Source organism: Columba livia, chromosome 2 (assembly GCF_036013475.1).
Source record: "Columba livia isolate bColLiv1 breed racing homer chromosome 2, bColLiv1.pat.W.v2, whole genome shotgun sequence".
Lineage (NCBI taxonomy): Eukaryota > Metazoa > Chordata > Aves > Columbiformes > Columbidae > Columba > Columba livia.
In genome coordinates, this window is record NC_088603.1 from 15,091,928 (window position 1) to 15,106,001 (window position 14,074).

The 14,074-nt window shown below is 46.3% G+C and overlaps 1 protein-coding gene across 25 annotated transcripts in view; it reads left to right on the top strand.

Moving 5' to 3' along the window:
* Positions 1–414: 414 nt before the first annotated feature.
* Positions 415–14,074, top strand: part of PARD3 (par-3 family cell polarity regulator) — a 454,313-nt gene continuing 440,653 nt past the window's right edge. For 6 of the 25 annotated variants that reach the window (XM_005504171.4, XM_005504175.4, XM_021290023.2 and 3 more), the window contains exon 1: positions 419–864. In XM_005504171.4, the coding sequence (XP_005504228.2) occupies positions 745–864 (120 nt within the window). In that variant the 5' untranslated portion in view covers positions 419–744. Of the gene's footprint in view, positions 865–14,074 lie in introns of all 25 variants that reach the window. The other 19 variants (XM_005504176.4, XM_065055083.1, XM_065055084.1 and 16 more) reach the window with 6 other exon arrangements.

The following is a 14,074-nucleotide window of genomic DNA, read 5'->3' on the forward strand; positions in this document are numbered from 1 at the left end:
GCAGGTCGTTCCCGGTTCAGTGTCTTGCTTTCCTCCTCCTCACGTTCCCGAGGCGGAGCGGCAGCAGACAGCGCCCCGAGAAGGAGCAGCCAGCGGTGCCCGTTCATTCCCCGAGTGCACCGACCGGGGGCAAGGGCCGAGGATTTGGCGGGGCCGCTTCTGCCGGTTCGGCCGCGGGTCCGTAGCCGGGGGACACGGTAGGGCAGAGCGCGGCGGAGGCCGCCGCACTCCCTGGAGCTCGGTCCGGGCATCCCCTCGCGCCGCTCCGACCGAGCCTCCGGCGGGCCGTGCTGCCGCCGGGTGCTGAGCCCCGGCCGCCGGGGCCGCTCCCCGGCAGGGACCGTGCGCTCCCCCTGCCCCGTCCGCGCTGCCCCCGCCCCGCTGCACCGCCCCGCGCCTCCGGAGCGGGAGGCAGCGCCGCCACCGCCCCGCCCGCCGCCGTTGCGCGCCGGGGCAGGCGCCGAGCAGGTGGCCGCAGGCAGCGGCGCGGCATGTGAGCGGCCCCCGGATCGCCGCTCGGCCGCGCTCCCCCGGGAAGGCAGCACCGGTCCCCCTGCCCTGCCCTCCCCCTCACCGGGCCGGCCGCGGAGGCAGGGCGCCCGCAGCGGCAGCCCGGTGGCGGCCGGGGGCTGAGCGCCGCGCCCCGCCGGGGGGCGGCCGTGGCGGAGGGCGGAGAGGAGGAGGAGGAGGAGGAGGAAGGCTGCGCGGGGCCGGAGGGACGCGGGAGCCCCCCAGCCGCCCAGGATGAAAGTCACCGTGTGCTTCGGGAGGACGCGGGTGGTCGTGCCCTGCGGGGACGGGAACATGAAAGTTTTCAGCCTGATCCAGCAAGCGGTGACCCGGTACAAGAAGGCGATCGCCAAGGTAAGGGGCGCGGGGAGCGGCGCCCGCGATCAATATGGCGCTTCCCGGAGCGGGGAGGGAAGCGAGGGGGAAAGTCCGGGCTGCCCCGCAGCGGCACTGGCAGCGGGGCCGGGGGCGACCGGCGGCGGCAGAGCCCGAACCCTTCGGGGAGCGTGTGCCCGGCGCCGCCGAGGGGAGCCCGAGGGGCGGCGGGCCGGGGGGGGGCGGCCCCTCCGCGGCAGCCAGCGCGGCCCCAGCGCGGCTCCCCGCGGCCGGGGGCGCCTGGCGGGCCTCGGCCCTTTGTTCGCTGATGTCTGGCGGGGAGGTGGCGGCCCCCGGGGGTGTCGGTGCGGGGAGCGCCCGAGCCTGGCCGGGAAAGGGGCGCGGGGGCTGGCGGTGCCGGGTCTGCCCCGAGGCGGGCGGTGGGGCCGAGGCGCCGCGGGCCGGGCGGGAGTCGCCGCGGAGGGCTGGAAATCCATCCCCAGGCTTCCCGGCCCTCCAGGCCCGGCGGGGAGGGCGATGAGAAGGGACCCCGCCGCAGGGGCGCCCCGCGGGCCGCCCCCACCTCACCGGACCCGGGTCCGGGGGGCCCCAGAGCGGCGCGGCCGCCCGCGCAGCCTCCGCGCCTGCTCCGCTCCCGGCGGGCTGCGGGGAAAGGCTCCGCCTGGGCGTGAGGCGCCCGCGGTGCCCCGGGGCGCAGGGATCGCAGCCCGGCCCGCGGCGGGGCCGATCCCGAGTGCCGCCTGCGCCGGCCTCCCGCACCCCCATGTTGAAATGCCTGGCTGTGGGTGTGCAGGCAGTTGCACACTCGGCTTTCCTTACATAGGCGACTTGTTGGGCTTTGTTTTTTTTCTTTCCATTTTTTTTTTTGGTTTTTGTTTTTCCTTTTTTCCTCTCTACTTTCTTCTTGTTGCTGCAAACTTCTCTTTAATCAAGTGGTTTGTCGGGATACTATGACCATCGTTGGCCGAGAACTTGAGCAGCGCTTTTCCTCTTTGCCCTGCCTGATCCATCCAAGTGGCTGAGCGTGCTTTTTCCCCTTAGCCCTTCTGACACACTGTACACTTCTGAACCTGGAAGTTTTGTTTTGGCAAATGCTGACTCCCAGGTGCTCTGAAACCTGCAATGGGAGGAATAGTGTCAGCAGTGTATTGATTAGTTTGAAGTGATTCCCAAGAAAATTTTTAAGATCACTTTTCTCACAGTTCCAGTTGCTGGGAGGAGAAAAGTAGCTGAGGTTCACACTAGCTCCCTACCTGATTCCTGAACAATATGGTTTTGGAGAGGACAAATGCATTCTTTCTGTATTTTTATTATTCCTCTTGTAACACAGTTGTGATTTTGGCTGGAAAAAGAGTAAAACGATTCACTAAGATACAGCTGCATACCAGCTGTTATTTATATACTGCCATTAAGGCGCATTGCAATCTACCGGCACGTAGGAGACTGTGGCCAGGAGTACCTGTCTGGTTAAGGCAAACCAGTGGACAGTAAGTGTGTCCCTTGGGGGAAGCGCTGAATACCTCATCGGGCCACTCGGATGAGAAGTGTTTGCAGAATGTGTTCATCAGAGGTACAACATTGCTAAAATTAATTATTTTGATGTGTTGTGTTCCAAAACTATTACCCGGAGTAACTCGTGTGGCTCTGGGCTGCATCCTGGTTTCCAACTGTTAAATTGCGTGAAGGGGTGGCAATTACATTCTGCAGCATGATGCTAAGCCTGGAAGTGATTGCAGTAGTGAGCACAGGAGAAACAGGCCCTGGTTACCAGGAAAACGTTACATGATTGCAAATGGTGTGGACTTGTTCAGGAGACAAGTGGAAACATAAAAAATCAAAATGTAACTCTTCTTGAAGTTTACCGAAAAGTTTGCAGAGGTGCGGCCAGACTTTGTCCCCTAGTCACCAAAACTCGTGATCCTGGGTTTGACACAGTGGTTTTATTTATTAGCATTTACATGGTGGTTATGCTATATGTCACTGGTACAGACTTGAGGTAGCCGTAATTACTGAGATTGTTTCTATTATATGGAAATACTGTGGTCGAAAACGCAGTAGCAGAGTCCATGGGCTTTCTCTGAGTGTTTTACGTAGTCGCTGTCAAATCTTACTTGTAACTTACATTTGCTGAAGATTTTCTGTGTTAAGAAGGTAGATCCTCGGTGTCTCTAAATAATTACATAATGCCGTTTGCTGTGCTAGCTATAAAGTAACATCATAATTTTATGGATTCAGTGACAAAACTTCATTGATGACTTTTTATAGCTGTTAGTTGTTTGTTTGTTTGTTTGTTTGTTTTCTCTATGGTAGTGGAGCAAATCTTCACTTCAGAAAGAGACAAGAGAGGGGACGAAATAACTCCTGAACAGAGGGGATGAAAATATGTGTGCACAAATGAACGTACGACCTGGCAGCTGGTATTAAGCTGACACAGAAATCACCACCACTGTGCTGTTACAGAAAATAAAAATCTGATTATTCAAATATTTGAATTAAGTTTATGGTTTTCGTACATACAGAAAAAACAGCATTTCTCATCCTGAAAAAATGTGTATCTGCTGTATGCAGCAGTTCCTCCAAGAGAAGCAGCCCTTGAGGATGGAGTTATCAGCCCTTCTCAGATTGCTTCCCGCTTTGTCATGGTTTCCAGGTTGTGATTAGCAGTAAGTCATCTGCAGGGCGAGCACTTCTGACGTACCTGTGCAATTGTGGCAATGCCAGCCTGGCATCACGCCTGCAGAGTGCCAGGAGTGAGTAACTTCAAAATCTGACGTCAGCTTGGATCTTTCTGACTTGGTATTATTTAGCTTGAATAGTCATGGCGAAAATGAAAAAAATACTTACAGGCAATAATCAAGATAACAGTAAAGTTCTCTTCTCTGTAAAATTTTAAGACTTAAAAAGCATATGGATAACACGCTTAGTCGTGGCACTTATTCCTGGATGCAATTGCCTTTGCTTAGGATTCTTAAATCTTGAAAAATTCATAATGGGTTAACACTGCTGTCAATACTGACTCTTTAACTGTGGAGTAAGTTATTCATATGACAGGCTGTGCTTGAAGATTGGTCTGTGCGGTGTGTATAGGAAGTATTTCTGTTCCTTTGCCTTTATTCCAAAAGAAGCTTTATGTTTCAAATGTGATCCATTTTTCTGCAAGTTGTGTATGTGGTGAATGAACAAGTAAATGATAAGGGATGTTTGAAAAGTTCACCTTGTCCAGGGCAACTGGAGTCAGCAAAAATTGATCATGCTTATGGAGGCCTTGTTTGCACAGTGGCGTGCTGGTGATGTTCTGTGTGTGTGGCTGGACTGGCACAGCCTCCTGAAAAATTTTTGAGTGAGTATTAAACGAGTATGTTTGGGACTGGGGGCAACAGGCCGGTGGTCAGGGGCTGTGCTGGTTTTGCATTCATGTAGTTCTGCTCATGGCTTCCGAGAAATTCAGTGATTAAAAAAGAAGGTGAGAGGGGTTTTGGGGAGAGAAAGTCACAGCCACACCTCACTGGCCTAATGTTAGTGGCAAGAGATGGGGGGCTGCCCCCAAAGTTGAGATGAAATGGGCAGTTGAGATGAAATGTGTTTATCAAATGGTTGACTATAACCTAGTGTTAAAATGTGGAAAACTTTCATAAAAATGGTGTACCAAGTAACCCTTTATCAAAAAGAATTAATTGCACATCTTGTACCTTTGGTTTGATCTGGTTGTAGCTGGAGACTTTCTGACTTTTTTTTTGTTGATTTTTGATTGTCACCATAATCTCTGTGTGCTTTGGTTTTTTTTGGAATATCACAAGCATTTCACCTTTTCTTTTCCTTGCAAATATAAATCAGCTTGCTTAGGCAATGGATAGGTATAATATTTTTCTAATTGTTAGCGCTACTGTGTTGTCTTTGAATGATGTAAACAAGAATATGAAATAGGAAAGCACAGAGCTTACAAGAGTTGTTCAGTCTCATGTTTAATCCCTACAGGGATCGTTCGGTCTCTATGATAGTTCAATCTGATGTCCTGTGTATATCACAAGCTTGTAGTGATCTACCTAGACCTTGTATATAACCCTGGTTTTCTAGTTAAAATAAGAAAATTAACAGTTTTCCTGATTGATAAAAAAGATTTTAGGAGGACTCTTTCGAGACACCTCTCCCCTCCCCCTCACCAGAAGTTGTGGGAGATGAAGTGGTTGGAGGCTTGTGATGTTGGATGGGACAATGCTTGAATTGTTCATTTAAAAGCTGCGATATGTTAATATTTGTGAAAAGAAAATGTAATCTGCTCTTTGATAGCATTTGAAGGCAGTTGCTGATAAGACACCAGAACTCAAGGAAAGTTGGCTGTGTAAGCAAAGGTAACAGGTGTCAAATGACCATATTCTCTCTTAATTTGTACATAGGAAGCTTAGGCCACCCAGAGCTTAAAGCTCCAGCACTTCGGTAGGTCTGATATTATCAGCAGGGAAGTGTGAGTGGGGAAGGCTGTAGTCTCAGGGAATGTGTGAAGTGCTTTTTTTTTGTTTGTTTGTTTTTCCCCCTGTTTTTTATATTTTCTTGGTGCCAGCTCACTGTAACGTCTCAAATTATTTGCTTAAAAATCAGCTCCTAAACAGCAGGTTGTCTTCCAGGTGCACAGTGGTGATTTGATGCTTTTTATGTCCTGCAGAGCAAACAGTTTCGCAGTTGCTCATGAGTGTGTCACTGAAGCATTGATTATAGGTTCTAATACACAGGAGAGGGTCAGTACGAAGATCTGCCAGTTTTGTACTGGTCTTTGCACATCCCCTGCTCAAGCCTGGCTGCTGGGTTTTGGGCGCAGGCTTATCTGGTTCATCCATAGTGCCCAGGCAGAGATCCCTTCAGAATCATAATGAAAATACTCATGGGCAATAGTGGTTCAATTTAGCATAAAGAAGATGATTGTATTTTATTTGGTATTAGATTTATTTTGAGATCTACCTAAATCTTGAGGCTGTTTAAAGTAGAAAGAAGTCTTATAGGCTGTTTTCAGAATGTGTAGGAACCTTTTCTACTCCAAAAAGGAGCCATAAACCCAAAAAATCCCTCTCACCCTTGCTACTCAGTCGACCGTCAGTTTACCTGTAGTTGACACTACCAGGATGAAGTCTCAGGGCTCTGTGTTTAGTATTGGCTGGATAGTACTTCAATGATTTACCCGAGGTCAGCCAGGAGAGCCAGGTTCCCTGGGGCTGCTGCTGCTTCTCAAGCCGGCTCTTGGCCTCTTTGCTGATGTTGAGCTCCCAACAGCGGCAGTGAAACCCAACTGACTGGCAACGTCCCTCTGCTGCAGCTTAGGGCACGCCGTGAACAGCAGTGGAGAGCTGCTAATTTAAGGAAGTACTGAAATGGGTCACAGTTGCTCTGTGTTTAGAAAGCTGTTGGGTGATCTTGCGGGTTTGGGAGTTGATGGTGGAAACACAAAGCTATGTCTTGCATATAGCGATTTAATTCCCACCACTCATTAGAGAAAACTTCCTTTTAACCACTTCTTGCCAACTCCCCCTGTTTTCAGCAGAATGAGGGTTTTCCTGTTGTTCTCCTCATCTGTGAGCACAGGTGACTCTCATGTGTTGCACAAGAAGTTGCAGGGTGAGGGTAGGAACACACCTTCAGATCGAGTGTGGTGGTGGCGGCCATGGAGGTCCCTTGCACGGGGACCTTGCTGCACAGCAGCGCTGTGCTCGAGGGGACCTGTGGCTGCTCAGCTGCCCGAGCGGGGCCGCACCCCGGGCAGGGTTTTGCCACAGCCCCTCGCCACCAGGCCTCACCTGTGCTCAGCCACACGTGATACAGAGGAGGAGGGTTGTCTTTGGGGGTCCTGAGAGCTGCGCTGGGGCTGTACCCCTGCTCTGTGAGCAAACAGGGTAAATGATTTTCAAATTATCCAAGTCTAATGAGGAGAAATACTGAATTCTGTGCTGCTCATTAAGAGGGGCACGAGGAGTGAACAGTATGCAAGTCCTTGAGCTTCGAAGGTGTTTTCAGTACAGGTATGGTGGTGCTGCCGTGGCACGCTGATGTGTGCTGTACCAATCTTTAGCTGGGTGGGGTACATCATGGCTTTCAGTTGGGCTTTATGTGGTTTCTCAGTATTTCAGCGTTACTCAGCTGTGATCGAGGTGAAGTGTGTGTTTGTGGAAGAGTGGCTTGAGAGTGATTTCCCTGTGAGCAAACACGGTGCTCCACTGCTATGAGCAGTTTCTGGAGCTCTGAGGGGATGACCGCGGAGGACCATCAGGAGAACAAGTCCTGGGGGCAATTTGGGGTTTAGGGAGGTGCCAGCCTCTCTTCTCCTGGGCAACAGCCTTCCACCAGTGGAAAACCATCTGATTCTCATAGCTTTTTACACTGTAACTTTGGTTATAATGGTCGCAGATGTTCTAGTTCTGTTATAAAAACACCACTGGAAGTAACACTTTCTCAGTAGTACCAGGCTATGACATCTTTTGGCTGTGGCACATTTAATCTGGTAAAATAAGATGGAGAAAATGGGGGAGAAACGCTGGTGATGTTAGTTATACAGAATACAGTTCATGTAGCTTTAAACCAATTTCCTGGTTCTTCAAAGGAAAACAAGCCTTTTCATCCAAATATAACTTGAATGGATAAAACATGCAACAATGCTGAACCAATGCTTATGTATATTGAAAATAAAGTGGAATTCTTCTAACATTAATCCACAGTATAGCACAGATGTTCTCACTCAGAAATATTTTGTGATCAGTAAGAAAATAGAAAGTGGAGCAAAAAATATTAAAAAAAATCTGCAAGATACTTCAGGGCATCTGTGCTTTATTTTTTTTTCCTCCTTTTTAATATACATTATGTATTTTTCTTGTTTCTTTGAGGTCATTTTACTGTAGTGCTCAGCAAGTCTGGTACTGGAAGACAGATAAAAAAAGGCAAAAAACCCAAACTGCCTTTGAGCTAAATTACATAATCTGGTGGTGCTGTTTTATTAAAAAAAAAAAAAAAAAAAGAAAAGAAAGAAAAAAGACTACAGCAGCACAGATGAACATAATATTTGTCAAAAAGACTAATATTACTAGTGAAAGAGAATAAACCAAATTCGAAATTAAGGTAAAAAATAATTTTGAACTAAGTGTGAACATTAAGGCTTTTTATGTTTTTTAGACAATCACACTAATTTCACTTGTTACCATGCTTTAGGAGTGTCGGATTTTTTCCTACTGGTAGCATTAGTTATTTTCTCAAATTGGTTTGAGTTACTTGTTAAGTCAGAAATAATTTTAATAATAATTTTGTTTCAGTGTTTGCTGTTTGTTCTTTTTTAATCAGGTAGCAGGTACACGAGGGTAACTTAACTTCCTACTTCAGTTTCTTATTATAAAGTGATACAAATGCAATGACCTATTTAGTCAGAGGGACACAAACAGAAGGAGAACTGTATCCCTACTGGAATCTCCTGGACCAGGTCCTGTGTGCTATGTCTCAGGACCGGGATCTCCAATGGAGGGGCAGAGTAATGAGGGCCAAGTGTGTTTCTGTGCGGGGGGCTGCGGCACTTGCTGCCCAGGAGCAGAGATGAACATCCCATGGAGCTGGGTCCTGGGATGCTGCTGTGGTCCTGCCAGGCACCTCACGCTGGTGCTGGAGCTCTGGCACTGGAGCAGTTGGCTGGTGTCACCTCCTGGATTGCTGTGTCTCCAGCTCTCAGGAGAGGGCCTGGAGCACAAGTGTGATGAGGAGCAGCTGAGGGAACTGGGGCTGTTCAGCCTGGGGAAAAGGAGGCTGAGGGGAGACCTTATCTCTGTCTGCAATTACCTGAAAGGAGGTTGTAGCATGGAGGGGGTTGGTCTCTGCTCCCAAGTAGCAAGTGATAGGACAAGAGGAAATGGCCTCAGTTTGCACTAGGGGAGGTTCAGATTGGATATTAGGAAAAAATTCTTCAAGGAAAGGGTTGTCAGGCATTGGAACAGGCTGCCCAGGGAAGTGGTGGAGTCACCATCCCTGGAGGTGTTTAAAAGGTGTTTAGACAATGTTCTTAGGGACATGGTTTAATGCTAGAGTTAGGTTATGGTTGGACTCGATCCTGAGGGTCTCTTCCAACTGAAATGATTCTATGATTCTATGACTCTTCTGGTAACAGGCAGGGTTAGCGGAAGGGAAATGACTGCGGGGAGAAGGATGGCGTTCTGTAGGGGAGGAAAAAAGGATGGGCTGTCCTTGGGGACTGGCAAAAGGAAACTCTTTTGGGGTGAGGATGAATGGATGTAACTCCTGGTGCCGTTTTTTTCACGTGAGAGGGAAATGGGAGTTTGCATGGAAGCAAGACAGTAATGAAGTAAATTAAATACTTACAAATATAAAGAGCTGAAGATGAGAAGAAACTGGTTAACTTAGTGCCCTGGAGGTAAGTGGTCAATTTAAGAGGAGGATGAAAAATTGACTTCAGTGGCACAACAAATGTCACCCAAAAGGCTTTCTTTTTAAAAAGAAACCTGTGGAATTTATTATAGAAAGCTTCCCTTTTTGGGCAATAAGCTTAGTGAGAGTAGTGAATGGCTGAGTTTGAAGGGAAAATAGACACTATTTTGGAACAGCAATGTCACATTTTTGGACATACTTTCCACATTCTCTCATGCTCAGGCTGCTGCTGATGCAGCAAGTTTTTGAATCCTTTGCAGGAGGAGCGAGCTGGTACATCGTTAGCAGTTTTCTTTTTAAGCAGCCACGTTTATAGGATTTTTGTTCTGGAAATGCTTGTCTTTACAGACTCAGAATGGCAATTTAAAATGTTTTGGGTGTTCTTGTTGTATTACTAATAGGATAAAAATAAGTTATGTGGGGATAAAATGCTTTAAATGGAGATAGGACTTTTGGGAGTGTCTGTGTGTTTGTGTGTGCATTCACTTGGGTGTTTTCATTTGTTTGAAGAAATGTAGCCATGCTTACTAAATGAAAAAGTAGTTTCAACTTACTCCATCTTTTTTGCATGTGCTTTCAAAGTTGTTGAGTTACTCTATCTTCCCCCTAGGCAAAGGCCACATAATGTTCTTTTCTTCTCTATTAAATGTCAGAAGCAATATCCTACTTGTGAGAAAAGTGCAGAGATACACCTCTTTGTGCATATAATGAGAAGAAGGACTTTGTTCCAAGTTTCTGGACTCCTTCTGAACAGGAAGGAGCAGAATTTTATGGAAAAATTACTTCTAGGGATGCTGGGGTGTTTCTGAGACCAAATAGCCTGAAAGTTTTGTTGCTCTATCAACTTAAATGACAGTTAAAAAAAAAAATTACATTGGAAGCTTCAGAACTCTTAGATTCTTAAATAAACCGCTAAGTGGAATAACAAGGCTTGATTTAATTTGGTCTCTCCAAGAACCTGTTGTACCGAACGTTATTTGCATTTTTTTAAGTGCGCATTTGTTTGCGCTGTCAGTTTTCCCCTTTGCCTTCCTGTGAAGACTGCTTGCCCGCAGCTGCGAGCGCTGGGAAGGCAGCCAGCTACCGAGTACCAAAAGAAGAAGAATTTAGGTGGCCGGTCTGCGGCGGCCAGCAGTTCCTGGTGAATGAGCCTCTGGATTCGGTGTTGCATGCAGCCTGTGAAGATGAAGACAGAAGGGATTTTACCAGCCTTTAATTTGGCTCTGTCTTTTGGCAGTACCAGGCTGCTGGAGGACTGCTAGCTTTTGAAGTGTTGGGCTTTGCTGAAAGTTAAAAAATACTGTGCAGTATTTAGCCAGTTGGAGAGTGGTGATCTCCACACATCTCGCTTGTTGTGCTATATATTTCTGCCTTGTGTTACAGAGAGGTGGGCGCTGGTAAGAAGAGTAAAGGCACTGCTTTCTGAGGGAGACCAGGGGGACCTGGCTGTGGCCGTGCCAGGCTGAGGTGCCCACGTCCCCAGGGCTCCTGGCCCGTGTGTGCCAGGGGGCTCAGTGTGGGGGCGGCTGCTCTGGTTCAGATCAAGGTGAGGTTGTGTCCAAGTTAATTGTTTATTACTGACGAAGATGCTGCTTCTGTTGCTGCACTAAGTCCGAGACAGCTGGGGACAGGGGAGAGGAAAACCCCCCGCACAGGAGGCTGCTCTGCTGTCTTCACCCAGTCAAACCGTCCTGTTGTCTGGGCATGGTGTAGGTTCAGAGCATCATTTCCAAATCCTGTATTGAAGATTTTTTTTCTGGCATTAAGAACACTAATTTGAGAAGATGGGCTTGATGTTTTCTGCCCTCACTGACTTTCCATAACAGCAGCTTTTATTGCTTTTTCTGGTTTTCCTTCAAATGAAGAATAGCACAAATAAATGTGGTCTTTAATAATTCTGGAAAGTTTGAAGTCTGAACTAAGAAACTGCGAGAAAAAGTGGAGTGGGTGAAATAAGAGCTTTTAAATTTGGAATTGTCAGCGTAGGCTCTGTGTTGTAAGAAAGGGAGTGAACATGATTTTAAATGTCTGTAACTGTGTGTATGCTAAATGTTTGTATGTTTAAGTGCTGCTGTTTGCTTAAAGAGAAAACCTATATTTTCTAGACTTAAATAACCTGGTCTAAAAAGAAAATGTTATGCTCTGTATGTAAAACAGTGTATTTAACTTGTGGTTACATTAGGCAATGGAGTAGTCTCACCCTGTGCCCAGCAATCACTCAAGGACATAACACTTTGGTAAACTAAAACCAGATGTTAATATGTGTGAAATGTTATCGTAATCAATGTCTTATAAATCTCTCCTTTATTAGTATAGTTGTTTGAAGTAAATTCCTGATGACCCTTTTGTTGCCTTGGTGTTGCCACAAAGTAGCTATGGTCAGCTTGAAGGCTCCCTGATAAATTGAAAACTACAGATAATAAGTATCCAGTATTTTTTGGGGTTTATAAAATATTTAGCTGAAAAGGTTCCTGGTCCTCACTGTGTCTCTGTGGAGGTAACAAGTTTCCTTTGCTGGTGGAATTCCCTAGCTGGGGAACGGGAGCTAGCTTGTACGAAAAGCTAATTTGTGCTGGGTTAAATATTCTTTTGATATTTGAATACAAAGTAATTAGCTTGGATGTACTGCTGTTTACCTTTTAGGATTTGGAGAAGTTTAAACAAGCTGCTGAAGGGAACTGTGTCATAAATCTACTTCTGAAATATTTTTTGAGGATCGTATATTTCAGACTGAGACTAAATCTGCTGTTTGTGGTGTTACTTTTCTCGTGGCCAGTGACTGGTGGGAGAAGTGCGAGGCTAAGTGGGGAGGGAAAGGTTTAGGCAGTGGTTTGGTGTCTTCCTGTAGGCTTGTCACTGTTTACTGCAGGGCGACAATACACTGTGGGTTCTGTGCAGTGATCAGATAGAGCCATGTGGGAATCCCCGTTCTGAAAACGCTCTCAAGGTGGCTGTGTAATTGCTTACACATGGATGCTAATCTTTTGATTAAAAAAAAAATAATTAGTTCAATATTTACTGTAGCCATCTGCTGTACTTGAACCCAATTTTTAGGAAATGATCTATTTTGTTCTAAATTACTTTAGTTTCATAATTCAGCACTTCCTTGAACAAAATAAAAAAGGGGATTTTTTTTCCTTTGTTTTATGTGAAAGTTATTAAACTATTTTGAGTCTGTAAATCATAACAGCTGATTGTGTAGAATGTGTGTCCTGTTTTATGGGTGGTCTGTGCTTCCCCTTATTAGACCATGTGTTGTGTCTGTGATTAGACAATGTGTAAAGACTGCTCTAACTCTAGTTGCCTTCACAAGTTGCTTCTGGTTTAGTGCGCCGGTGTCTTGTTGCCTTCTGAAAGGCTTTGTTTCCAAATGCTGGGGATGCCAAAGACATTGTGAATAGAGATCCATTTAAAGACACAATGAGTACACATTTTTTTCTTGATCACTTTTGGAGATTAAAGTTCTGTGTGGTATTGAAATAAAAAAAAATAGTTTTTCTGTAATTAATGTTTTAGAAGGACGCTGTTTTTGAGAATTTTCCTGCAGCTTTTTCAAAAAGTATGTTGTTCCTTTCTGAACTCAAGTGTGGAGTGTAACAATTCACTTTGTGTTTTGTGTTATTCTGCAGTGTAAGCTACAAGCTGAGATAAAGAGCAGGGATCTGAGATTGGTTTTTAATAAACAGCCCTTTGCAGCCTGCCTTTCACCTGAAGCACTACTCAGAAAGCCACCTTCGGTGAAGACCACATGGCTTTGGACTTGTAAACTATGCCTAAATGCAATAAATAGGAGGGTCTGCTCTGCAATTGCAGATTGTGCCTTTCTCAGCATCAGCAGCAAATGGGAGTCAGCCCAGTGCTGCTCACCTGCCTGCTCTGCAGCACCTGGGGAGCTGTAAAACCAAACACTGAGCTCCAAGATGCTGAGATTTATCTATTTTAACTTTGTAGCTCCCCTTTCCCTCCCTCTGAATAAGTAGGCCTACAAATCCAACATGACATGTAAAAACAAAGTTGTGGAGTCCTCCCCCACAGCTCTAGCATCTTTATAAATAGTTTGTTCTGCAGACCGGATCGTCACACCTGCTACCAGCCTCCTCCAGAGCGCAGGCTGCAGCCTTGCAGTGAAGTGCTCCTATCATCTCTTAGTGATACACCAGCAGCAGGACAGGCTTTTAGCTTCGATCGGCTCTGCTGCTTTGGGAATGTTGTTAAATTGAGAAGGGAGAAGCAAAATATCAGAGTAACTGTGAAATACATTTAAATATGCAGAAGGAAAAAGTGGAACTAGTAAAATTTATCACTTAACCATTTCTTTTTAAAGCTTGAATTTTAATGCATATTATGCTCAGTATAGGACAACTAATTGAAAGTAGATCTGTTTTGCTACTTCTTAGGTAACTTTAATGGTGATGATACTATTTAGCAAGCACTTCGTATCACTTTTCAAATAATTTTTGTAGCGGTGTACTGGCATAGGACCTGTCCATTTGTGAAGCCTTTGGAAATCAGCTAATTAAATCTACTTGAAATTAAAATGTTTAAAAGCAAGAAAACTTGTGCTCTCTGTGTCCTTACTTACTCCGTTGCCCTGGTCATTGCTGTGGACTTGAGTTTCCAGAGCTGTATCCAGACGCTGCTGCTGAGCTGTACTTGCTGTGTGCCGCACAGGCACCGGCTGCCTTACCGTGAGTGAGCGGAGCCTCCCATTTGTGGCGTGGTTGGGCTGCCATGGTGTATTCCTTTCTAGCAGACTAATGTTTTTTATAGTTTGCTTTCATTATGGGATGAACTACTTCAAGTTGCCTATAGTTTTTAACATGGA